This window comes from Oncorhynchus kisutch, linkage group LG28 (assembly GCF_002021735.2).
Source record: "Oncorhynchus kisutch isolate 150728-3 linkage group LG28, Okis_V2, whole genome shotgun sequence".
In the NCBI taxonomy this organism is placed as follows: Eukaryota; Metazoa; Chordata; class Actinopteri; order Salmoniformes; family Salmonidae; genus Oncorhynchus; species Oncorhynchus kisutch.
This window is the reverse complement of record NC_034201.2, coordinates 40383301-40410744: the sequence shown is the minus strand read 5'-3', so window position 1 is coordinate 40410744 and position 27444 is coordinate 40383301. Positions and strand designations below refer to the sequence as shown.

Below are 27444 nucleotides of genomic sequence, written 5' to 3'. Positions count from 1 at the left end.
TCCAGATGAAAATGTTCAGTTTGCGGTAGGAATCAGGGGATAAAAATAACAGGTCCGTTATGCTCTGGTTAGAGTCACGTTGTTCGAACTGGCTGATGACCACTGGCAATGGTTTGCTGATTGATAGCTGGAGGTTTGCTGGCTAGCTTCAGTTGAGGGATTCCAGATCCGAAGTAAAATAAATACTTTAGGGAAAAAAAGCAGATCCACGCCACATTGGGTGAGGCGGGTTGCAGGAGAGTATTTAGATGATGAGGTTTAACAAAATATTTTAAAGGATATATGACGAAAAATATGTAGAACGATATATACAAGGGACACGACAGGACAAAGACATCTGAATGCTACGCCATCTTGGATTATGAGTGTCTGAATGGATGTTCCAACACTTAGTGGAAAGCCTTTCCAGAAGAGTGGAGGCTGTTACAGCAGCAAAGAGGGGAGCATGTCCATATTACTGCCCATGGTTTTGGAATGAGATGTTCGACAAGCAGATGTCCACATTCTTTTGGTCATGTAGTGTACGTTGAGAACAGCGATAGGATAGTCTTGGTACCAGTCAGTTAGGATATCATTCCACTCCTTACCACGCTAAACATATATCTTAGGCATGACACAGTGAATAAGAAGTGGAATGTTATCTATATATACTTTTTTTAAACCCAGGCTAGGTATAGGATACAAGTTGACAGAAGATACTCTTTTAGATGACAAGTAACAAGCTCCACCCCCTCACCTCTGCCTACTTTATTGCAGATGTGATGCTATGGGGTGTAGCCAAAATGCAGAAGAGAAGATGCAAAATGCAGAAGAGAAGATATCAATGAAAGTGTTCTTATTCAGTTACTTACAGCCAGTGCATTCAACTACGGTAGGTAAAACCACATATGTCAGAAAACTTTCCAGAAAACGTTCCTCAATAAAACTACGTTGTCAACCTATTTTGACATATTGATTTATTTAATGAAACCTAGAACACACAAATTCTCTGAAGGGTACATTATTTAAGCGTGGGATTTCAATTCAGTGATGCATTATTTCAGTCCCTCAAATGTTTATGAATAAATGTGTTGAACAAATTGTAGGTGTACAACAGTTCAGCCATGGTAGGCTAGCTGTTCTTGAAGATTAGCTATTGCAATCTTCAGACTTGAGCAATTTAGGTAAACATTGCAACATCGGGGAGAAGTGCACTTTAAACCATCAAACATTTTTTTGGGTGAAGGCTCTTTCACTCTATGTACAGCCAAATTAAGGAATCAGGGCATAAGCACATCAGCTTCTCCCTCCCACTGTCCTTATAGATAGGGTAGTGAAAACACCAGGTAACTCAATTGATCATACGATACATTAAGGAACCACCCAGCACCTATATCTTCATGTGTATTACACCAGATTCACTGAGCAACCCCAAACATGGAGGGAACTATTCACTGCAGATGTGTACTCTACTACGCCAACATCCATCTCAACCACCTCCGTCTTACCCGCAGTAATACATTAGATACCCCAGAACGATTGTTAAATAACGAAATGCAGTAGACTGTAGAGATAGGTAATTATGGTGATAATAAACCCGAATACTGATTTACAAGGGTTGTGTACAAAAACCTGTGCCAATCAAAACCATCGATGTAAGTTAAGGGTTGATGAGTGTCAAATACGATTGGTACATAAACCTGAACAATTCAACCAATTTTTGGTAGCCATGCAGGCCTCCCTTAAAAGAGCTTTGTCTCAAGGTGACTCCCTGCTTAAATAAAAAGGTTAAATCAATTCCTCGGATACTCCTTAAAATGTCTGAAATGCACTGACAAACCCTAGCAACAAGGTTCCAATGCCTACCTCGATCACTGTATTGACTAGGATTTCCAGAGTGAAAATGACGCGTGAATACAAAATCATTCAGTATTCTACACATTGAAGACATCTTAAGACATTTTAATTTCATTATCATATACACATCAAGAAAAAAGCACTGCTTTTGATAAATGACTCAATGCTCCGATCCACAGACAGAACTCAATGGTAGTGTCACAGGTTCAGCATACAGCTGAGCAGTCTCCATATCAAACACTTTGAAAGAGGACAGAAAAAGACAAGACTACCCCCTATTGGCTAAAAGGGGCACAGTACATAACCATTGCTACAAACTTAGAATAATATGTAAGGCATTATTTATAAATCACAGACTTGATTGCAAATAGCACTTGACAAACCACTAATGATTGAATAGTTACAGAATTGTCAGCATCCACCAGTTTACATCAAGAGACCGAAAGTGTATCGTCCGATTCAACGACAGCAAAACATTTCTCAGCCTCCCGTGACGGAGTTTAGAAGCCAGAGCAAACTTCTCTATAGAAGTCAGATTTCCACTTTTAGTAGATGAAAAGGACTCTGGTTCGCGGGAGAGTAGAAAACGAGTCAGCCATTTTGCGTATCTTGGCGTAGTTGATGAATCCTCTGAGGAAGAGCAGGAATCCTGGAAGACAGAATACAGGAGTCATTTTTCTACAATGTTTTTTTGGGGCAGCAAGTCAACTCCCAGCATCAAACAAGGCATTCTTGCTAGTGTGAGTGTTAAATCTCCATGCATACTGTCCATTCAATAGATACTAGAGTTGAATGGCGGGAACACGTTTTGGGAGGTAAATCTCGGTAACCCACTCTCTTCCTGGGAAAAATAACTGCAAGAAACCGGTAAATTATAATACATTATTTATATGAACAGCAGGGCATGAGCTGGGACTGTTAAATTATACGAGATGTCTAAATCGGTCTTCTCTACGGCCCCTGCATGATGAATCATCAACGCTCAGGATGGGCACAGACCCATCTCAGATTGGAGCGCAGTTCACAAATGCATGCAGATCTTCTCATCATGGTAACTGTTTTTCTTGTGACGGGTAGGCCTACATTTGCGGCAGCATAGTCTATAATATAAAGATCGAATGTGCGTCTAATTTACCCAACTCCACCTGGCTTTCAGGGTCACATTTTATTTAATGTAAAGATTTTTACATTTATTGCAGCTGCAGAGTTTTAAAAACAGCCCGTCACTCAAATATCGTTGCTTTAAATCTCTCATTGCATCCAAAAGAGATAATCCAGTTCTAGAGTGATATATAGCCCTATATGTCCTGGCCTACTTCTTTCAGGGATTAAATTTAATGCCGTATTAGCCTTATATGTTTTAAAATTAATGATGACTTATGAATAATAGGCTTCTAACTTATAGCCTCCGTCTCTTGTGCAATACGCAAGCACCTGTGCTCCACTAGCCTCGTTAAAAAAAAAAAACGCTCCTTAGCTCTTGGAGTCCCATGCAGGAAAAGCTAGACTAGAATAGCTTGCTGGACATTTTTTATACCAATAGACTTTTCAAAGAGGTAGCAATTTTGTATGCTGAATGTTAAATAAAGCAGCCAATAGAAATCACAGGTAGTTTGAAAGAGAAAACGCACGATGGCAGTAGGCTACAGCAGTTATTTATTTAGACCCATAACTATTCGATTATCTTCATCAAGAGAAGTGAGATCCTTCTCCATCTGATTCTAGTCTTATAATATTCAAGGATGTCATTAGAATGACGAAGATAAGGACAACAAAACATATAATTTAACTGTTGAAAGCGAGGAAGAAATTAAACAATAGAAAGAGCCTACTAGGCTAATAACATTAGGAATATTATGATAAATATATACACATTCTTCAAAGTAGCCACTCCTTGCTTTGAGAGAATTGCAAACTCTTGGCATTATCTCAACCAGCTTCACCTGGAATGCTTTTCAACAGTCTTGGAGTTTCCACATATGCTGAGCACTTGTTGGCTGCTTTTCCTTCACTCTGCTGTCCAACTCATCCCAAACTATTTAAATTGCGTTGAAGTCAGCTGATTGCGGAGGCCAGGCCATCTGCTGCAGCACTGCATCACTCTCATTCTTTGTCAATTTTTTTTTTTAAATTTAACTAGGCAAGTCAGATAAGAACAAATTCTTATTTACAATGACGGCCTACACCAGCCAAACCCGGACGACGCTGGGCCAATTGTGCTCCGCCCTATGGGACTCCCAATCACGGCCGGTTGTGATACCCTGGTTCGAATCCAGGCTGTGTCTCTAGTGACGCCTCAAGCACTGAGATGCAGTGCCATAGATTGCTGCGCCACTTGGGAGGTGTGTTGGGTTATTGTCCTGTTGAAAAACAAATGATAGTGGGACTAAGTGCAAACCAGATGGGATGGCATATCTCTGCAGAATGCTGTGGTAGCCATGCTGGTTAAGTGTGCATTGAATTCTAAATAAATCACAAGTGTCAACAGCAATGCACCCCCACACGACCTCCTCCATGCTTCATGGTTGGAACCACACATGCGGAGATCACCCTGCTCCATCTCTCACAGACACAGCAGTTGGAAACAAAAATCTCAAATTTGGACAAATCGGACCAAAACGACAGATTTCCACCGGTCTAATGTCCATTGCTTGTGTTTCTTGGCCAGAGCAAGTCTTCTTATTATTGGCGTCCTTCAGTAGTGGTTTATTTGCAACAATTTGATCATGAAGGCCTGATTCACACAGCCTCCTCTAAACAGTTAATGTGTCTGTTACTTGAACTCTGTGAAGCATTTATTTGGGCTGCCATTATCGGAGGCTGGTAACTAATGAACTTATCCTCTGCAGCAGAGGTAACGCTGGGTCTTCCTTTCCTGTGGCAGTCCTCATGAGAGGCTGTTTCGTCATAGCGCTTGATGGTTTTTGCAACTGCACTTTAAGAAACTACCAAAAGTTCTTGACACATTTCAGAATGACTGACCTTTGTGTCGTAACTTCTTTGGGATAGTGGGCGGTATTTTGACGTCCGGATGAAAAGCTTGCCCAAAGTAAACTGCCTGCTACTCAGGCCCAGAAGCTAGGATATGCATATAATTAGTAGATTTGGATAGAAAATCCAAAACTGTTAAAATAACATCTGAGTATAACAGAACTGAAATGGCAGGCGAAACCCAGAGGACAACCCCCCCCCCCCCCCCCTAAAAGTAATCCTACCACTGATTTCAATGCCTGGCACTTTTATAATAGGGGAAATTGTGCCCGATTGCAGTTCCTAGGGCTTCCACTACATGTCAACAGTCTTTAGAAAGAGTTTCAGAATGTTTTTTGGAAAAATGAGACAAATTGTAGTTTTTCTAGGTGGCTCTCATTTTGGCTGTAGTGTTTCCACGCGAGCGCGTTCTTTGGTACTTTTCTCCTGTAAAGACAACGATTCTCTGTCTTAAATTGTATTGTTTATTTGCGTATTAGGGTACCTAAGGATTGATTATAAACGTTGATTGACTTGTTTGGATTATTTTATTGGTAACGTTTGGGATTCATTTTGTATGCATTCTGAAGGAGGGAAACCGGGTGGATTATTGACTGAAGCGCGGCAGCTAAACTGAGTTAAGGATATAAGAAAAGGACTTTATGGAATAAAAGGACCATTTGTAATGTAACTGGGACCTTTGAGTGCCAACAGAAGAATATCTTCAAAGGTAAGGCAAGATATTATTTCGCTATTTCTGACTTTCAACTCCCTGGTTGAAAATGATTTGTTATGCTTTTGTGTGCTGGTCACTGTCCTCAGATAATCGCATTGTTTGCTTTCGCCGTAAAGCCTTTTTGAAATATGATACGGCGGCTGGATTAACAAGTTAAGCTTTATTTTGATGTATTGCACTTGTGATTTCATGAAAAGTTGAATATTTATTGTCATATAAATTTGAATTGGTCGCTCTGCAATTTCACAGGAAGTTTTCGAAAACACTAGCGTACCACTAATCTGCAAGTAGTTAAAGTAATGGACTGTCATTTCACTTTCCTTATTTGAGCTGTTCTTGCCTTAATATGGTCTTTTACCAAATAGGGCCATCTTCTGTATACCACCCCAACCATGTCACAACAACTGATTGGCTCAAATCCATTAAGGAAAGAAATTCCAAATTAACAAGGCAGACTTGAAATTCCACAACATACAGTGATCGCTACATAAATAGTCATATTAAACATTCATGAAAATACAAGTGTCTCACATGTATCGAACGCCTAGAATCTTGCTAATCCAACTGCGTTGTCAGATTTAAAAAAGGAATTACTGCGAAAGAATACGATGCGATTATCTGAGCATAGAGCCCCATAAAAAACAAAAATTTTAACCAGCACAGGCGTAACATGATCACAAACTGCATTAAAATAAAAAAAATCGTTTACCTTTGACGATTTTCGTCCGTTTGCAATTCCAATGCTCATTGTTACACAATGAATGATCCTTTGTTTGATAAAATCCATTTTTATAGCATGACACGAAACATTTTGTGAACCGCTTGTGCCGTGAATTCCGTCTCATTCCATTTGACGACACATTCAAGGTAAATAACCCACACAGAAGGTGACTTTTCCAGTCATGTTTGGTTTCACTGCAATCAACTGATTTGTTTGTAACACAATCAAATGTGATGGGCCATTTCGCGGGATGTATTGACTGAAAGAAACCGATTTGAAGACAAGTCATGACATCATTGTGCACCAATGATTTGCCCGCTGTTTCGTTGATTGACTGTCTTTTAACCCAATGACCACTGGTCGTCTTGAAATCTAGCTGGGTAGATAGCCAATGAGCTGAGCTAAACGGCAATACGCCATGTTTATGTGTTGCAAGACCAACCCATGTAGTAAGCTCCAGCGTAAAGTGAGTCATTTGCTATTGAAGTTTCATACCGGAAGGAGAAACACGTTACGCACTGCATTGTTTGGTGAACGCGCAGATTCAGCTGTTTATATATCAATCATTATGGCGACTAAGTCAGGGAAAGCTAAATCTAAGTCTAGATATACAGATGTACACACAATTTTAGAATAAATTGATTGGGAAGGTGTGACAGATTGTTGTAGGACGATTCATTTAGCGATTGTGGAGGAATATTTTTTGAACAGGAGAGGACATCGTTTTGGACTGGTAAGTTCTTATCATGCTAATGCTATTTGAAATTAATAATATAAAATATTGTTTATTTTGTATTTTTTAGAAGCAATATATAAACATGTAATGTCATGAAATGTGAGATGCGTGTGTCTGCCGCCCCACCCCAACCCACATGAAATAGCCTATTTGAGGCTTTTGAGGAGAAGGCAGGACCACATCAATGGCCAAAGTGAAATGGAGACGGTAGATACAGCTGGTCTGTTGTAATATAATAAAGACAGTAGATCTAGCTGGTCTGTCATAATATAATAGAGACAGTAGATCTAGCAGGTAATAATAATATATTCAACCTTCAACTCTCTATATATCTGTTAATTATACCTGTTGATACAGGGCTCATATGTGAAACCATTCTAACTGAACATTTTCATTCACAGTGACACTGACTCCGAATGGGAGTCTTATCCGGTGTCCTGTGTGAATTTAAGTATGCTCTCTCTAATTCTCTCTCTCTCTCAGAGGACCTGAGCCCTAGGACCATGCGTCAGGACTACCTGGCATACTGACTCCTTGCTGTCCCCAGGCCACCTGGCCTTGCCACTGTTCCAGGTTCAACTGTTCTGCCTGCGGCTATGGAACCCTAAACTTCATTTTTACTCTTGAGGTGCTGTCCTGTTGCACCCTCTACAACCACTGTGATCTCCACCCGGCACAGCCAGAAGAGGACTGGCCACCCCTCAGCCTGGTTCCTCTCTAGGTTTCTTCCTAGGTTTTTGCATTTCTAGGGAGATTTTCCTAGCCACCATGCTTCTACACCTGCATTGCTTGCTGTTTGGGGTTTTAGGCTGGGGCTATATAAATTGATTTGATTTGATTTGATAGAGGACTGAGGGTCTTCCAAATATTGAAAGTGTGTAAATAGTTACCCATGTTATTTTGTAAAATATATATATATTTTCATATATTTTTTTATCAATAATTATTAGAATACCATTTTGGTAGTTTGTATATAGATATTTGTTTCAAAATGTATACCTTCACCAATTTGGCCACTTGGGTACATTTGGGCTACTTGTGTGGGACACCTGGGTGACTTCATGCTAAATGTCATGTAGCACACTCATTTTGGAAGTTATCATTCTGAAACTTTGCACAAGTACTGTTGCCCTCTTGTATTTTTCACTGAAATTGTCCCCATCATCCTATCTGAATGTTTGTTTTATCTTGTTCATTTTAAAGATACAAAAATAAACAAATATACGTTTTTTATTTTTTATCTAAACCAGATCTACTGTGTTATACTCTCCAATTCACATGTACACAAACTTCAGAGTGTTTTCTTTCAAATGGTACCACTAATATGCATATCCTTGGTTCTGTGCCTGAGCTACAGGCTGTTAGATTTGGGTATGTCTTCAGGCGGAAATTGCACAAAGTAGGGGGGGGGGGGGGGAGCTGTAAAGAGGTTAATGAAGCTGCCAGTTGAGGACTTGTGAGGAATCTGTTTCTCAAAGTAGAAACTAATGTACTTGTCCTCCTGCTCAGCTGTACAGCGGGGCTTCTCACTTCTATTCTGGTTAAAGACAATTTCCGCTGTTCTGTGAAGGGAGTAGAACACAGCGTTGTAAGAGATCTTCAGTTTCTTGGCAATTTCTCACATGGAAGAGCCTTCATTTCTCAGAACATGAATAGACTGACGAGTTTCAGGAGAAAGTACTTTGTTTCTGGCCATTTTGAGGCTGTAATCGAACCCACAAGGGCTGATGCTCCAGATTCAACTAGTCTAAATGCGGACAGTTATATTGCTTCTTTAAATCAGGACAGTTTTCAGCTAACATAATTGCAAAAGGGTTTTCTAATGATCAGTTAGCCTTTTAAAACGATAAACCTGGATTAGCTATTACAACGTGCCATTGGAACACAGGAGTGACGGTTGCTGATAATGGGCCTCTGTACACCCATTTAGGTATTCCATTGAAAAAACAGTTGTTTCCAGCTACAATAGTCATTCAGAACATTAACGTCTACACTATTTTTGATCAATGTTATTTTAAAATGGACAAAAAAAAGTGAGTATTTCAAAAACAAGGATATTTAAGTGACCCCACTTTTGAATGGTAGTGAATGTGTCAGCCTACCAATTATACAAATAGGCCCTACTATATTTCAAAATCGAATTCTCTAGCTAACTTTGTAGGCCGCATGTGTGGACCCAGAATCGCATGTTCTCTTCCTGCGTTTTCATGGTTTGAACTATGTGCCTAATTCAAGTCCATATAATACAATAATACAGTTCACACTCAAAAAGATTGGCCTACTGAAGCTAGTTTCATTTATTTACCCAAGAGAACATAAGCTACATCTATGGGTGTTTCTGTTGTGCAGTAGCCTACATCATATATGTATTGGATAACACTACAATCATTTGGGCTTGAGCTCATTAAAATGTCATTCATGTATGGCTCAGGAAGCTTCAGGCTTGAATTAATCAAATTCAGGCATATAAAAAGTATTTAGTCAGCAACCAATTGTGCAAGGTCTCCCACTTAAAAAGATGAGGCCTGTAATTTTCATCAAAGGTACACTTCAACTATGACAGACAAAATGAGAAGAAAAAAATCCAGAAAATCACAATTGTAGGATTTTTTATGAATTTATTTGCAAATTATGGTGGAAAATAAGTATTTCTGGCTCTCACAGACCTGTAACTTCTTTAAGAGGCTCCTCTGTCCTCCACTTGTTACCTGTATTAATGGCACCCGTTTTAAACTTGTTATCAGTATAAAAGACACCTGTCCACAACCTCAAACAGTCACACTCCAAACTCCACTATGGCCAAGACCAAAGAGCTGTCAAAGGACACCAGAAACAAAATTGTAGACCTGCACCAGGCTGGGAAGACTGAATCTGCAATAGGTAAGCAGCTTGGTTTGAAGAAATCAACTGTGGGAGCAATTATTAGGAAATGGAAAACATACAAGACCACTGATAATCTCCCTCGATCTAGGGCTCCACGCAAGATCTCACCCCGTGGGGTCAAAATGATCACAAGAACGGTGAGCAAAAGTCCCAGAACCACACCGGGGGACCTAGTGAATGACCTACAGAGAGCTGGGACCAAAGTAACAAAGCCTACCATCAGTAACACACTTTGCCGCCAGGGACTCAAATCCTGCAGTGCCAGACGTGTCCCCCTGCTTAAGCACTGCCCAGGCAACAAAGGAGTGGCTTCGTAAGAAGCATTTCAAGGTCCTGGAGTGGCCTAGCCAGTCTCCAGATCTCAACCCTATAGAAAATCTTTGGAGTTGAAAGTCTGTGTTGCCCAGCAACAGCCCCAAAACATCACTGCTCTAGAGGAGATCTGCATGGAGGAATGGGCCAAAATACCAGCAACAGTGTGTGAAAACCTTGTGAAGACTTACAGAAAACATTTGACCTCTGTCATTGCCAACAAAGGGTATATAACAAAGTATTGAGATCAACTTTTGTTATTGACCAAATACTTATTTTCCACCATAATTTGCAAATAAATTCATTAAAAATCCTACAAATGTGATTTTCTGGATTTTTTTCTCTCATTTTGTCTGTCATAGTTGAAGTGTACCTATGATGAAAATTACAGGCCTCTCATCTTTTTAAGTGGGAGAACTTGCACAATTGGTGGCTGACTAAATACTTTTTTGCCCCGCTGTACCTATTTATATAGGGTAGGTTAGTGGTTAGAGCGTTGGACTAGTAACCGGAAGGTTACAAGTTCAAACCCCCGAGCTGACAAGGTACAAATCTGTCGTTCTGCCCCTGAACAGGCAGTTAACCCACTGTTCCTAGGCCGTCATTGAAAATAAGAATTTGTTCTTAACTGACTTGCCTAGTTAAATAAAAGGTAAATAAAAAATTTATGCTTTTGAATGACACTTCCGGTTTTAGCGGGAAATACTGGGTTAACGAGGAGAAAAGTGATTTATTCTCGGGATGGAACATTTGTAAAATACCGGGAAAATATTCAAACCTAATAGATACCGCTGGGTATTTCTATAAATAAAAATGGGGCCAATGTGTGACAATTAGGATTTTTTTAAATCTATATGGTTTAAACAAATAGAATGGACTTTCGTGCAGTTCCATGTGCACTTATGAATAAAGTGAATATATGCACATTAGCCCACCAATACACCAACATAGGTCTAGGACTATACATCCTTTAAGCAGGGTTCAAAAAGACATTGGCAAGTCATTCAAGGACTTTCAGAGAATTTTCCAAGCACTTAATTGTAATTTCCAAGGCCCTGAACATTACACAATTGTATAATTGTACATATAGGGCCAACGCAGGGACACATAATAAAGCCATGAATAGCCGTAGCATTAATCTCACCATCTGAAACTCACTAACGCAGTTTTTACAATGAGAGAGTGACCAAAAACCATGTTTCTTTTTTAATGAAAGGATTTGTATGGAAAACCAAGTTGATGCCAACAGATGTCATCCTCATAACCACACATGGTTTTACTGCAAGAGGAGCACAACACCTTCCAATCGACAGGAAACAAACGAAAGTGGCCACATCTCTCACAAAAAACAAACAAGTATGAGGGACCAGGAGAACTTATAAACTGGCTACAATAACTTTTTATGCACCAAATTGAGGAAATGTCATTTTAAGAAGGTAGGCGTATTACAGTACTTGAATTTCGGAGCTCCAAATTCAAGTAGGCTACTTCAAGCCCCTTGTATGGTTTAAAATTGCAGGTCTAACATGGAAAACAAAATGTATGTTATTTCATTACCAGATCATATCATGAATAAGCCCATTTTCATTATATCCAGAATAATAACTAGGAATAGCGTTTGGGTGTTGCGTACTAGTTTATCCTACACAATTGTGCACAGTAGACTCAGCTTCCAATCCAAGGCATAAAAACATTAACTTGCTGCTTTTTTGTTTAATCTAACGAGACCCTGCAGTAAATTAAGCAGACAACAGATCAACATAAATTCTCTAGGGATATTAGATCCAACGTGGATCCAGGCACAACTGTCTTCTCCAGCATAACGAATGAAACACCAAAATATTCTGGACATTCCTCACAAGCACCTTTTTTCCAGCACTTGGACTGTTGTTGCATCGCATGTGCTTCCACAACAGCTGTTCATCACGTGACTGTCATTCTGAAAATGTCTTCCTGTATCACCATGTAACTAATCAGCTGGACACCAACTGCGCATCCAACAAGTATTATGCATAATTAAAGAAAAACCACGTTAATGACAGTATCGATTTAGGTTTTAAGCATCAAAAGGTGACTTCCAGTTAGAAGCATTTGATTTCGCAATGCATACATGATTATGTGCCCATGAAAACTGTTTTCACCCCGTAACATAAGGAGACACGAAATGTTAAGTAGTTACACTGAATTTCTGAGAGCTCTATACAAAAAATAAAATATATAAATATACACTGCTCAAAAAAATAAAGGGAACACTTAAACACAATGTAACTCCAAGTCAATCACACTTCTGTGAAATCAAACTGTCCACTTAGGAAGCAACACTGATTGACAATACATTTCACATGCTGTTGTGCAAATGGAATACACAACAGGTGGAAATTATAGGCAATTAGCAAGACACCCCCCAATAAAGGAGTGGTTCTGCAGGTGGGGACCACAGACCACTTCTCAGTTCCTATGCTTCCTGGCTGATGTTTTGGTCACTTTTGAATGCTGGCAGTGGTTTCACTCTAGGTGGTAGCATGAGATGGAGTCTACAACCCACACAAGTGGCTCAGGTAGTGCAGCTCATCCAGGATGGCACATCAATGCGAGCTGTGGCAAGACGGTTTGCTGTGTCTGTCAGCGGTGTCCAGAGCATGGAGGCGCTACCAGGAGACAGGCCAGTACATCAGGAGACGTGGAGGAGGCCGTAGGAGGGCAACAACCCAGCAGCAGGACCGCTACCGCCGCCTTTGTGCAAAGAGGAGCACTGCCAGAGCCCTGCAAAATGACCTCCAGCAGGCCACAAATGTGCATGTGGCTGCTCAAACGGTCAGAAACACGACTCAATGAGGGCCTGACGTCCACAGGTGGGGGTTGTGCTTACAGCCCAACACCGTGCAGGACGTTTTTCATTTGCCAGAGAATACCAAGATTGGCAAATTCGCCACTGGCGACTTGCGTTCTTTACAGATGAAAGCAGGTTCACACTGAGCACATGTGACAGACGTGACAGTCTGGAGCCGCCGTGGAGAACGTTCTGCTGCCTGCAACATCCTCCAGCATGACCGATTTGGCGGTGGGTCAGTCATGGTGTGTGGGGGGGGGGGGGCATTTCTTTGGGGGGCCGCACAGAGGTAGCCTGACTGCAATTAGGTACCGAGATGAAATCCTCAGACCCCTTGTGAGACCATATGCTGGTGCGGTTAGCCCTGGGTTCCTCCTAATGCAAGACAATGCTATACCTCATGTGGCTGGAGTGTGTCAGCAGTTCCTGCAAGAGGAAGGCATTGATGCTATGGACTGGCCCGCCCATTCCCCAGGCCTGAATCCAATTGAGCACATCTGGGACATCATGTCTCGCTCCATCCACCAACGCCACACACACTACTGAGCCTCATTTTGACTTGTTTTAAGGACATTACATCAAAGTTGGATCAGCCTGTAGTGTGGTTTTCCACTTTAATTTAGCATGTGACTCCAAATCCAGACCTCCATGGGTTGATAAATTTGATTTCCATTGATAATTTGTGTGATTTTGTTGTCGGCACATTCAACTATGTAAAGAAAAAAGTATTTAATAAGAATATTTCATTCATTCAGATCTAGGATGTTTTATTTTAGTGTTCCCTTTATTTTTTGGAGCAGTGTATATGAATAAAACTGTCCGATAACTAAATGAGATTTAACTAACTGTTTATTGCTTAATATACGATATAATTTACATTGCCATAAACGCACGGTTTATGTAATGTTTTATGTAACAATTTGACAAATCCGTCAACATAGATTTTAAAATCAACTCGTGAATTTTTATTGAAAATAGCTCTGATCCCCATTTATTTATTAATGTAAATGAAAATAAACTGGCAGATTATTATCAATGACTTAACAGCTGTAACAAGTTGTCCAGTGTAGGAAATCCTCACTGGTACCCTAATTTATAAGACACCTCTAAACCAATGCAACAATGCATTTACATGTCTAGTACTACAATTGAAAACAACAAACAAGTGGTTGTACCTACCCATTACCAGGAACACCCACCACAGCCAGTACTGCCCATCAAAGTACCCAGGGAAGTAGGTGGAGAACTGGGTAAAAAAACAAAAATTAACAGATAAGTTGAGCACTCAGAGTAAACAGGAACGTGATCTTGGGTTCTGGGAGAGGGAAACCTACACCAAACTGAAGTGCTTTGCCATCAGATCACTACTCCAAGATGCCAACTTTGATTGTTGGGAAAGAGCTCAAGTTAAGCATGTCACTGCAGTGTTTTACACTCGCTGTATCCTGTGCATGTGATAATAAAACTTGAAACTAAAGCTCAGAGGGCGTTGGTAGTGATATCTTGTGTAAAATAAATAAATATATAGGCACGCACTAAATATTGCCTGGCCACACCCACAGATGGTAGTTTCTCCTCTGCAATGAGTCTGGATCTGAGTACCTCCCTGACCCTTCACCATGGGTTGGGACATAGCCACGTGGGTAAAGCGGAGGTTAGAAAATGCATTATTGGCTTTGATACACGGATTAGTTAGAGACGATCCAAATCGTGCCCCTAGTCACCACAAACGACTTCAAATGATTGCAGTCTCAGACATAAAGAATGTAGCAATCTACAGAACAGCAGAATCATTTAGCGGGTGTTGTCAGGCTACTGTAAATATGCTCCCAATAGTTGAATGGGTAAACTGAAATGTTAGTGATATGTTACCCGGACGATGAGGATCCACTTGATGAGTGACAGGCCGAAGCCAGAGATGGCTCCGTAGCGGCCAGCTGCTGAGGTGGTCAGACAGAAGGACAGGAAGAAACCGATCCAGTTGAAGAGGAATGCCACTGAAGAGTAGAGAGAAGGGGCTTTAAAAACAGACCTGTGCATATGGTCGAATAGGATGGGCTGTTTCAACACAAATACTATTCTTAGATCACATCAATACCTTTATCATCAAATAAATACATGACGTGCCTCTTCATTTTGCTGGGTGTATTATACTAAACCCAGTCTTCACCAAGGTGGAGAAGATTCAACGTCAAGATGTGACTTACTAAAAAAGGTCAACATGAAAATCCCATCGTTGCCTATCTGTAGCTGGTCCGCATCCTCAAAGTCATCCCTGGCTGCAAAGTCATCATCCTGCAGAGATAAAGAAACGGTGGAGAATATCATCAAGTCATTTTTAATGATGGAAACCTCATAGCACTATATCAACCAAGACAGCAAACATTTATGCTACGAACACGTTCTTCTCTTTACATTGCCCTAATGTAGTGGATGTACAAGTTATTCAGGTGGAGATGTTTCCATTCAAATTGTCATTTTCATTTTAAATGGACCTTTATTTAAACTAGGCAAGTCAATTAAGAACAAATTCTTATTTACAATGACGGCCTACCCCGGCCAAACCCTAACAACGCTGGGCCAACTGTGCGCCACCCTATGGTACTCCTGTTCACGACTGGTTGTGTTACAGCCCGGGATTAAACCAGGGTCTGTAGTGACGCCTCTAGCACTGCAATGCAGTGCCTTAGACCGCTGTACCACTCGGGAGTCAATGTAGTTATAAGAATAACATTTAATGTCCCATCAGGAAATACAGCACTACAGGCCGACAGACGGGTCTCTGCAAATGGCTGCCACATCCTGTTCTTATGGTACTATTCTATTCCACACACGTCCACAGCATTACTGTCGAGTTAGTACATCAAAAGTCTCCAACCGTTCCATGCTGTACACATAGCACGCAGTGTGGCAAAAATACAGACCAGTCATTTAAATGGACGACACGTAAGCTGGTAAGGCAAAAACATTTCCCACTAGAGGGCATAGACGAGCCATCGCTCTCAGGGCGTGACCGACAGTGATTATTAGGGCGTGCCTGCCAACAACGCGTGACCCACCATTTCAAAACAGACTCGACCTATACCTAGTACAGTATACAGTGCCTTCGGAGAGTATTCAGACCACGTGACTTCTTACACATTACAGCCTTATTCTAAAATGGATTAAATCTACACACAATACCCTGTAATAACAAAGCAAAAACAGTTTGACATTTTTGCTAATTTATTAAAAATACAAACCTTAAAAAGCTCACATTGACGTAAGTATTCAGACCCTTTACTCAGTACTTTGTTCAAGCACATTTGGCAGCAATTACAGCACTGAGTATTCTAGGATATGACGCTACAATCTTGGCACATCTGTAATTGGGGAGTTTCTCCCATTCTTCTCTGCAGAACCTCTCAAGCGCTGACAGGTTGGATGGGGAGCATTGCTGCACAGCTATTTTCAGGTCTCTCCAGAGATGCTCGATCTGGTTCAAGTCCGGGCTCTGGCTGGGCCACTCAAGAACATTCAAAGACTTGTCCCGAAGCCATTCCTGCGTGGTCTTGGCTGTGTGCTTAGGGCCGTTGTCCTGTTGGAGGTGCTGAGCAGGTTTTAGTCAAGGAGCTCTCTGTACTTTGCTCTGCTCATATTTGCCTCAATCCTGACTAGTCTCCCAGTCCCTGCCGCTGAAAAACATCCCCACAGCATGATGCTGCCACCACCATGCTTCACTGTAGGGAAGGTGCCAGGTTTCCTTCACATGAGACACTTGGCATTCAGGCCAAAGAGTACAATGTTGATTTCATACAGACCAGAGAATCTTGTTTCTCATAGTCAGAGTCTTTAGGTGGCTTTTGGCAAAGCTCCAAGGAGGCTCTGTGGCTTTTACTGAGGAATGGATTCCGTCTTGCCAATCTACCATAAAGGCCGGATTAGTAGATTGCTGTGGAGATCTCTAGAGATCTGGATTCCGAATGGATTCCGAATGGATTCCGTCTGGCCAATCTACCATAAAGGCCGGATTAGTAGATTGTTCTAGAGAACTCTAGAGATCTGTCAGAGAGACCATGGACCTTCTCCCCCGATTGCTCAGTTTGGCCGGGCGGCCAGCTCAAAGAGGAGTCTTGGTGGTTCCAAACTTCTTCCATTTAAGAATGGAGGCCACTGTGTTCTTGGGGACCTTCAATGCTGCAGGAATGTTTTGGTACCCTTCCCTAGATCTGTGCTTGACACAATCCTGTCCCGGAGCTCTACAGAGAGTTCCTTCGACCTTATGGCTTGGTTTTTGCTCTGACATGCACTGCCAACTGTGGGACCTTATATAGACAGGTGTGCCTCTTTCCAAATCATGTCCAATCAATTTAAATCACAGGTGGACTCCAATCAAGTTGTAGAAACATCTCAAGGATGATCAATGGAAACAGGATGCACCTGATCCTCAATTTCAAGTCTCATAGTAAAGGGTCTGAATGCTGATGTAAATAATGTGTTTTTATTTTTAATACATTTGCAAACATTTCTAAAAACCTGTTGTTGCATTGTCATTATGGGGTATTATGTTTAGATTGATGAGGATATCCATTTTCGAATAAGGCTGTAACGTATCAAAATGTGGAACAAGTCTGAATACTTTCCCGAAGGCACTGTATACCTACACACACCCATGGTTAAACAGGCCTACTTTTATATTATATGCAATGGGGTTCATGGAGTCACTTTCAGAAACTAGCCTGCATCCAGCTCAATGTAAATAGTACACAAAACTGAGGCAAGTTCAGTTACTTGGGAGATCAGCCACACCAATAGACAGGGACTGAATTCCTTTCTCCCACAACACTGAGGAACACAGAACCTGGATGAACAGAAAATAGTCCAGAAAACCACAAGGGATGGCTATGTGGAGTTTATAGTGCTGGAAGACTCACCCTTTCAGAAACCAAGGGAACATGGACTTCAGCCTTGGTTCTCTCTGCCTCGTCATAGGAAGGGAGAGTTGTGGCCACGTTGTATGACGGTGGCTTGGGGAACCCCCCGTCCTCTTTGTAGTCAAAATAAGCTGAGAGAGGTAAATAAGTTTTAAAAAAGCTACTGTGTTACACTTGAGTGCCATATATCCCTTTTTGGTAGGCTAATTGCTGTAACAACATAAGTAAACCTAATGCTAGGCTAGGAGGGAAATCTCCTCTGTCAAGTATATTTTTTTATGACTTGTCCTAGTTTAGTTCTAGACTGTAAATGTCCAATGACTCTGGGGGCAAAGGTAAAGACATTGACCCCCAGGCCAACCCATAACACTCCACTGTGATGTGAGTATTTGTGTATGCATTGAACTATTACCTGCATTATCTGCTGCAATGCTGCTGTAAGGGGGTGGGGCTTCAGCTGCCACCTGGAGAACCTCCTCTGGCTCCTCTTCATTGGGCAGCTGAATAGGGGAAGAGTCAATAAACTGGTTATGCCTAGCTGACAGAGAACATCAACATGACCTAGTGAAGAGATCAGTTCAAGCCCTGGAGAAACTGCTCTTGTTTTATTCAGGCTCTAAGCTAAAGGGTCAGGCGAGTACATATTATAGCAGACTTCTGGACCAGAACACAAAATACCAAACGCTGGCTGTTCTCAGTAGATCACCTGCTGGGTGACGAACTGTCGCGATTCAGCATGTAGAATCATCAGGAAATTAACAGAAAATGAAGGCTGATGTTCTGTAATCAGAAGAGACGAGGCTGTGCACTGTCGACGTTTGCTGTTTCGTTCCCTCTCGTAGAAGAGAAAGAAGAAGTGGTCACACTCAGTTTCAGCATCACGCTTTGACAGAACCTCACATGACCACCTACTTATTTGACAAAATGGCAAGCAGACAGTTCCCCATTTTGGTTGTTATTTCTTTCATTATCATAACAGGTCGCTGAACGATCTATGGGAACTCCTTCCCCTTCACGCGATATGATTGAAAAAGCATAATATCAAAGAAGTTTAGTCACGCCACGCACTTACAGTACCCAGGTGACGATCACTATAAAATGAGGTATGGTGCGACTAACTGTTTTCCTCAGCATCCCGGAGTAAAACTTCAACTGCCCCAAACAGAACTTGATCATTCCCAAAATTAAAATAAAATGTATTTTATTTTGATGTTTTGATATGCCAACATTGGGCTAGGACTAGGTCATTTGCAGGGCTTTTAAGGTAATTGGTGTATATTTCATAACCTTCATTTGTTAAGAAAAACTTTTAGCATCTCGTGGTATATTGTTTAATTTATTTTGTGACATGAGTCTTTTATATCAAAATATCACAGATGAGACAAATGTTCACCTGCCCCTTTAAGGGCGGGAGGTTACCGTAGTAATGCGACTCCAGTCATGTTTGTGCCTCTGACTAGTATCCGGGGTGCTTCTCTTCCCTAGCAGTTGAAACTAAACATTGAAAAACAACCTAGCTTGTGAACAAAACAATATAAATAGCCAAGGAACACAAGCTCAAAGTCTCACTTCTGTAGACTGTATGCCTGTGCGCAGCAATTCTAAAAATGAATCTGTCACTCAGCTCTTCACGTGTGCGCACACAGTCCCCAGCCAGGCAGTGTTGCAGCGCGAGGCAGAAATGCTTTCAACATTTTACTGTGTGCATTCAGTTCAGGAGATACAACCATATTCTCTAGAATACCATAGTAGCTAGCCATAGCATACAGACAATGCAAATGGCACAGCGACTCCCTGCACGCGAAATATCTGCTCCGGGCTGGCGGACCCGCAGACGAGCTGGGAGAGAGTCAAATGTGCATTCTAATAGACCTATTTGCCCAACATTGGAATGATATTCTAATATTATACAGTTTCATAACCTAAGCGATGCCGAGCCAGACATAGCACTGTTTGAAACCTGGACGTTTTACATTTGCATATCTTACCTTGCTTTTAATAGACTACATCCCAAATCCGACCACAGAAACAAAGCAGACTTCCTGATATGCCATTGAAAGCATACTTCTACTGCACAAAGTCAGTAAGGCAGAATTCTATTGTTGCATCTTCAGATATTCTCTAAGTTTCTACCATTAGTCTGTATATCCATCCCCGTCGCATTATAAAAACTACTCGCATCAGGTACGTGTTAGAGAATGGTGTTTAAACATTTTAGGACGCCCTTAATTTCGAGCGCTGGCTGTGAGTAGTTGGTTTGTTTTGTTATTAAAAAGTTAGATTTATTTTTCCCCCACACACAAAAAAATACAAATCAAACATTGTACAGCATAAAAACATTGAGCATCCAGACATATCCTCCAACATAGCACACATACACAATCAAATAGTATCTCACAAGCTACAACACAGAACTAAATGGGTTCACAAGCCATCACTTCCCAGTTTTAGGAATTGTTGATTTTGATCTAATCTAGACCCCCTCTGTAGTTGTTGTGCTGGCCCATACTAGCTAACTTCTATTGTTTTTTTGTCAGGAATTTCCATCCTTGTGTGTTCGCTAGCTAGCTAGTCATCGGGATATACTCGAAGCTACCGCAAAAGTTAGCTCGTAGCTAGCTAGCTAAATTAGCCACACATAGGTACCTAGTTGGTTTGTTGGTGGTTGTTGACCCGCCATGTTGGGCCAGTCCCTGCACACTAGCCCGTTGATCTATCATTCCTATTCCCTCACTTGGAGTTCTGCTGTGACCACAGTGCTCAGCGGTGCTGTAGGCTACCAGTCCTCGCTTGACCAAGTCCACCAACGCTGAGACTGACAGTCCACTCTTGACTGCCAGTCAGATGGCTTCATATAGGCGGGAGTCTCGACTACTTTCTAAGCATCCAAAGCCAATACCGAGGCAATCGATGCATACAGAGACAAAAAGCTACGTTGTTACCTTTTTCTTGGAACACTTCTTGTGTGAAATCCATTATTTCCACACTGATTCAGTGCTGTACACAGGATGTCATTCCACCCATGTCAACAGTGCGAAAAACAACTCCCAGCCTCAGATGAACACACACTTCTTTGCTTGGGAGCTGAACATGCTCAAGCGGACAGGGTAGAAGCTCATGCACTGTCAGAAATTCAAACCAAGATCATTGAAATCTCGACTTGCGCACTTTACATCAAATGAGTCTACCACACCGGGCAAACACTCCAGGTCTAATGACGGGTCTCACTCCCCTCGTGATCCACCGCTCAATACACACCATAGCTCATCCTTGCCAGGGTACAAATTGACACACAGATGCCCAATGAGATTAAATTCAACCTTTATTTAACTAGGGAAGTCAGTTAATGAACAACTGCTTATTTACAATCACGGCCTACCCCGGCCAAACCCAGATGAAGCTGGGCCAATTGTGCGCCGCACTATGGGACTCCCAATCACGGCCTGAGGTTCGAATCCAGGCTGTATCACCAGGGACTGTAGTGATGCCTCTTGCACTGAGATGCAGTGCCTTACACCGTCTAAGGTCTACCCTTAAGCACATCCTGGCCAGGCTTCCCATGCCGGTACCAAACCCCTACATCTGAACAGAGCGTGGTTGCGGAATCGGATGACACTGACGTACTGTCCAAAAGAGCCTCCTACTCTTATGACAGACTATGAGCACTAATGATGATGATGCTGCTGTCATGTACCATAGCTCTAGTATCGTCTAAGCCTGCCGGTCTGGTAGCGACGGTCGACCAGAAAACACATTTGTCTGAAATATTTGAGAGGGCAAGCAGGAACTTCAACGTGGAACATGCAACTACTGCCATGGCATCCACATCCAAGTTTGATCAATTCAGTTTTTTAAAAGACAGACATCATCCCGTTCAAAGAATTGGCATGCTCCAAGGCACTTGGTTTTGGCCATTTCCCCCGTGTGGATAAATCATTTGCTTCACTTGTCCTGCCTGCTTTTCTCTCTTTTCAGACAAAGAGCTGCCTAACAAACAATGCAGGTCATCTGATTGCATCCTACGGCAGGACACATGACAGCACTGCTTCAGCCAAAAGGCTTAGCAATTCAGCAGCGATAGTGGCCTTCAATTAGAAGGAACTGCAGGAACACAGAGAAGCACAGATGGAGCTTAATTTCAAACCATAGAATGCATCAGCCAGCAAACCATTACTCACGTCCCACAGCCTTAACTGGGATTCCAAGAAACCAGACTCAAACACTCAGCCCTACCGAAGAGGTGGAGCACAACATAGCCCAAGATGCAGAAGCGCACCATATGCAGGCGGTGTCCCCTCTGCACCACAGCGCGCAGAGCCTCGGTCCTGATGGTGCGTTTCTGCATCTTGGGCTATGTAGTGAAACACTGTTTCCTTGAGCACCACCTTTCCAGCTGGAAAAGGTCAACGAGTGTTACACACTCTACGTAAGGCTACACACTACAACATATTTTTTGACTCCCACACTTCAGGAGGGTCTTAAACAACAGCTCACAACCCTGCTCAAAAGCAAACACTTTGCTTAGAAATCTCCTTGCTCCTGAAAAAACATGGAATTGAAGAAGTAGAACCAGCACAACAAAACTGCAGGATCTACGCAATATTTTTGGGTGCCAAATCTGAGATTTGAGTTCTACCCTTCAGCCTTTCAGCAAGTGCATAAGTGAAGCGCTAGCCCCCCCCATCGCCAAGCAGGTGTCAGGGTCCTGAACTACTTAGACAATTGGCTAATATGTGCAGGGTCACAAACTCTTGGCACACACATCCATGGTCCCACCACCTCTGAGTTTGGACTAACAATGAACTTGGAAAATAGTTCTCTGGTACCCACTCAGTGTGTGCACTTCCTGGGCTTGACATCGGACACTCAAATCATGCGAGCAACACTCTCTCCAGAAAGAGTGATATATTTGAAAAACACAAAAAAACTACCCATTTCAATGAATTGCTGGAGGAGAGAAATGGTGGCACCCAACACTTCAAATTCCCAGTGGAGTTCTTCTAACTGCATTTCATAACCGGGTGACTGACCAGAAGCCTTCCAAAAGGGATGGGGAGCAGTCTGGAAATCAGTCATGATTACATGGTATATGGTCAGCACTAGAGGTCGACCGATTAATCGAAATGGCCGATTAATTAGGGCCGATTTCAAGTTTATAACAATCGGAAATCTGTATTTTTGGACAACGATTTGGCCATTTAAAAAATATATATATATTTTTACACCTTTATTTAAGTAGGCAAGTCAGTTAAGAACACATTCTTATTTTCAATAACGGCCTAGGAACGGTGGGTTAACTGCTTTGTTCAGGGGCAGAACGACAGATTTTTACCTTGTCAGCTCGGGGATTCAATCTTGCAAACTTAAGGTTAACTAGTCCAACGCTCTAACCACCTGCCTCTCATTGCACTCCAGGAGGAGCCTGCCTGTTACGCGAATGCAGTAAGAAGCCAAGGTAAGTTGCTAGCTAGCATTAAACTTATCTTATAAAAAACAATCAATCATAATCACTAGTTAACTACACATGGTTGATGATATTACTAGTTTATCTAGCGTGTCCTGCGTTGCATATAATCGATGCGGTAGGCATTCGCGAAAAAGGACTGTCGTTGCTCCAACGTGTACCTAACCATAAACATCAATGCCTTTCTTAAACTCAATACACAAGTATATATTTTTAAACATGCATATTTAGTTAATATTGCCTGCTAACGTGAATTTATGTCACTTTTCTTGCAACAGAGTCAGGGGATATGCAGCAGTTTGGGCCGCCTGGCTCGTTGCGAACTGTGTGAAGACTTTCTTCCTAACAAAGACAGACAACTTCGCCAAACGGGGGTTGATTTAACAAAAGTGCATTTGCAAAAAAAAAAAAAAGCACAATATTTGCACAACTGTACCTAACCATAAGCATGAATGCCTTTCTTAAAATCAATACGCAGAGGTATATATTTTTAAACCTGCATATTTAGCTAAAAGAAATCCAGGTTAGCAGGCAATATTACCCAGGTGAAATTGTGTCACTTCTCTTGCGTTCATTGCACGCAGAGTCAGGGTATATGCAACAGTTTGGGCCGCCTGGCTCATTGCGAACTAATTTGCCAGAATGTTACATAATTATGACATAACATTGAAGGTTGTGCAATGTAACAGGAATATTTAGACTCATGGATGCCACCCGTTAGATAAAATAAGGAACAGTTCTGTATTTCACTGAAAGAATAAATGTTTTGTTTTCGAAATGATAGTTTCCGGATTCGACCATATTAATGACCTAAGGCTCGTATTTCTGTGTGTTATGTTATAATTAAGTCTATTATTTGATAGAGCAGTCGGACTGAGCGATGGTAGGCACCAGCAGGCTCGTAAGCATTCATTCAAACAGAAATGTTGTGCGTTTTGTCAGCAGCTCTTCGTAATGCTTCAAGAATTGCGCTGTTTATGACTTCAAGCCTATCAACGCCAGAGATTAGGCTGGTGTAACCGATGTGAAATGGCTAGCTAGTTAGCGGGGTGCACGCTAATAGCATTTCAAACGTCACTCGCTGAGACTTGGAGTAGTTGTTCCCCTTGCTCTGCATGGGTAACGCTGCTTTGAGGGTGGCTGTTGTGTTCCTGTTGTGTCGATGTGTTCCTGGTTCGAGCCCAGGGAGGAGCGAGGAGAGGGACGGAAGCTATACTGTTACACTGGCAATACTAAAGTGCCTATAAGAACATCCAATAGTCAAAGGTATATGAAATACAAATCGTATAGAGAGAAATAGTCCTATAATAACTACAACCTAACCTACAACCTTCTTACCTGGGAATATTGAAGACTGATATGAAAGCTGGTGGTTCCTTTTAACATGTGTTCTGAGCAAGGAATTTAAATTAAACGTTAGCTTTCTTACATGGCACATATTGCACTTTTACTTTCTTCTCCAACACTTTGCAATATTAAACTAAATTGAACATGTTTCATTATTTATTTGAGGCTAAATTGAGTATTGTTTTAATTGTCATTATTACAAATAAATCAAACAATTTCTTAAATTTTTAAAAATATATTTTATTTATTTATTTTAATTTAAAATCGGCCGATTAAAAATCGATATCGTTTTTTTTGTTGGTCCTCCAATAATCGGTATCGGTCAACCTCTAGTCAGCACCATGGACAAAGGCTCACATCGATGAGCTGGAGCTCAAGGTGATTCACTTTGCACTCTGGCACTTCCTCCCAGGACTGAGAGGACAGATACGGGACAGAGAACACAACCGGTGGTTTCACACATCAACTGCACCAGGTAACTACTGCTTTGGGCAAACAGACACCTCACATTCTTCAGAGCAATATTTTATTTATCAGTTATTTTACCAGGTAAGTTGACTGAGAACACGTTCTCATTTGCAGCAACGACCTGGGGAATAGTTACAGGGGAGAGGAGGGGGATGAATGAGCCAATTGTAAACTGGGGATTATTAGGTGACCGTGATGGTTTGAGGGCAAGATTGAGAATTTAGCCAGGACACCAGGGTTAACACCCCTACTCTTACGATAAGTGCCATGGGATCTTTAATGTCCTCAGAGATTCAGGACACCCGTTTAACATCCCATCCGAAAGACAGCACCCGACACAGGGCAATGTCCCCAATCACTGCCCTAGGGACATTTATTTTTTAGACCAGAGGAAAGAGTGCCTCTACTGGCCCTCCAACACCACTTCCAGCAGCATCTGGTCTCCCATCCAGGAACTGACCAGAACCAACCCTGCTTTAGCTTCAGAAGCAAGCCAACAGTGGTATGCAGGGTGGTTTGCTGCTGGCAAATACACCTGCCAGGGGTAGACAATCAGGCAGCAGGCCTCTCTCCAGAGGAGGTCCACTTCCTTCAGACTGGAGGATATATCCCACAGTAGTGGCAATATCTGGGAACGATTCAGAAGGGCTGTTGACAATCTGTTAGGACAATGGGTTGAGTCTTGCGATGATATGTTGTTCTCCATAAAGGGTCCAGCAGGTGTGTTCTCTGGAGTGATGAATCACGCTTCAACATCAGGCAGTCAGCACGACAAATCTGAGTTTGGCGTATGCCAGGAGAACGCTACCTACTCTAATGCATAATGCCAAAATGTAAACTTTGGAGGAATCATGGTTTGGGCTAGGCCCCTTAGTTCCAGTGAAGGGAAATCTTAAAGCTACAGCATACAACTACATTCTAGACAATTCTGTGATTCCAACTTTATGGCAAGTTTTGGGACAGCCCTTTCCTGTTTCAGCATGACAATGCACTGTATATCGAGATCAGTGTGGAAGAACTTGACTGATCTGCACAGAGCCCAGACCTCAACCCCATCTTACACCTTTGGGATGAATTGGAGCGCCAACTGCAAACCAGGTCTAATCACCTAACATCAAGGCCTGCAGCAATGTTCCAACATATAGTGGAAAGCCTTCTCAGAAGAATGGAAGCTGCTGTAGCAACAAAGTTGGGACCAACTCCATGATTTTAGAATGAGATGTTCTATGAGCAGTTGTCCACATACTCTTGGTCATGTTGAGCGGCGCAGCGGCCTAAGGCAGTGCCTCTCAGTGCTAAAGGCGTCACTACACACCTGGGTTCAAACCTAGGCAGAAGCCAGCCGTGACCGGGAGACCAACGAGGCGGCGCACAATCGGTCCAGTGTCGTCCGGGTTGGGCCGGCAAGGATGTCCTTGTCCCATCACGCTCTAGCCACTCCTTGTGGTGGGCTGTGCGTATGCACGCTGACCTCGGTCGTCAGTTATATGGTGTTTCCTTCGACACATAGGTGTGGTTGGCTTCCGGATTAAGCGAACAGTGTGTCAAGAAGCAGTGCGGCTTGACAGGGTCATGTTTCGGGGTAGGACGCATGGCTCTCCGTACGGGAGTTGCAGCGATGGGACTAGACTAACTACTACCAATTGGATATCACGAAATTGGGGAGACATGGGAGTAAATGTAAAAAATATCAAATAAAATGTAGTGTAGCTTGTTAGCTAGCATTATTAGCTAACGTTAGTTACACTATCAAAACATTACCATTACGAAAGTTGACCAAGTTAGCAAAAATGCATTGTTAACCAAGAAAACGACTAACATGTTAATGTAGCTATAAAGCATCATGACGTGTTTATATTAATTTGTTAACTGACGTTTCAATCATGGTGCCATTCAAAACAACGAGGCCTAGCTAGAGCCATCCCATCACCAGTGTTTCTTGCAAACCTCTAACGTTTGCTAGCTGTTAGCTAATGCTTGCCAACGTTAACTCAAAGACACGAGAAACGTTTTACTCACCTGCTGATATCTAGCGCTTGGCTCAGACATCCTGATATGAACAGAGGAAAATCCTTGTATTTAAACAATAAATCAATTAGATTATCACCAATGTAACGTTATTCAATCCAGAAATTATAGCTGTAATGTAAACTCTTTCCTCGGGACACTGTCTCTACTCAGGTCCCTCCCCTCGTTGTTTCTTCTTCGCCTTGTTCTTCTTCTTTGGG

General features: G+C 42.0%; 1 protein-coding gene across 2 annotated transcripts; it reads right to left on the bottom strand.

Moving 5' to 3' along the window:
* Positions 1 to 1920: 1920 nt before the first annotated feature.
* On the bottom strand, positions 1921 to 27444 carry LOC109873373 (NEDD4 family-interacting protein 1-like). 2 transcript variants are annotated; one of them, XM_020465022.2, is made up of 7 exons: positions 27236 to 27444; positions 18350 to 18437; positions 17938 to 18068; positions 15232 to 15319; positions 14897 to 15021; positions 14204 to 14270; positions 1921 to 2485 (listed from the first exon to the last, which is right to left on the bottom strand). In XM_020465022.2, exons 1-7 carry the CDS (start codon positions 27263 to 27265, stop codon positions 2382 to 2384), a joined length of 633 nt encoding a protein of 210 aa, XP_020320611.2. In that variant the 5' UTR covers positions 27266 to 27444; the 3' UTR covers positions 1921 to 2381. The 2 variants fall into 2 exon arrangements, with proteins under 2 accessions (XP_020320611.2, XP_031663751.1); XM_031807891.1 differs by lacking the exon at positions 27236 to 27444 and adding an exon at positions 18644 to 18779.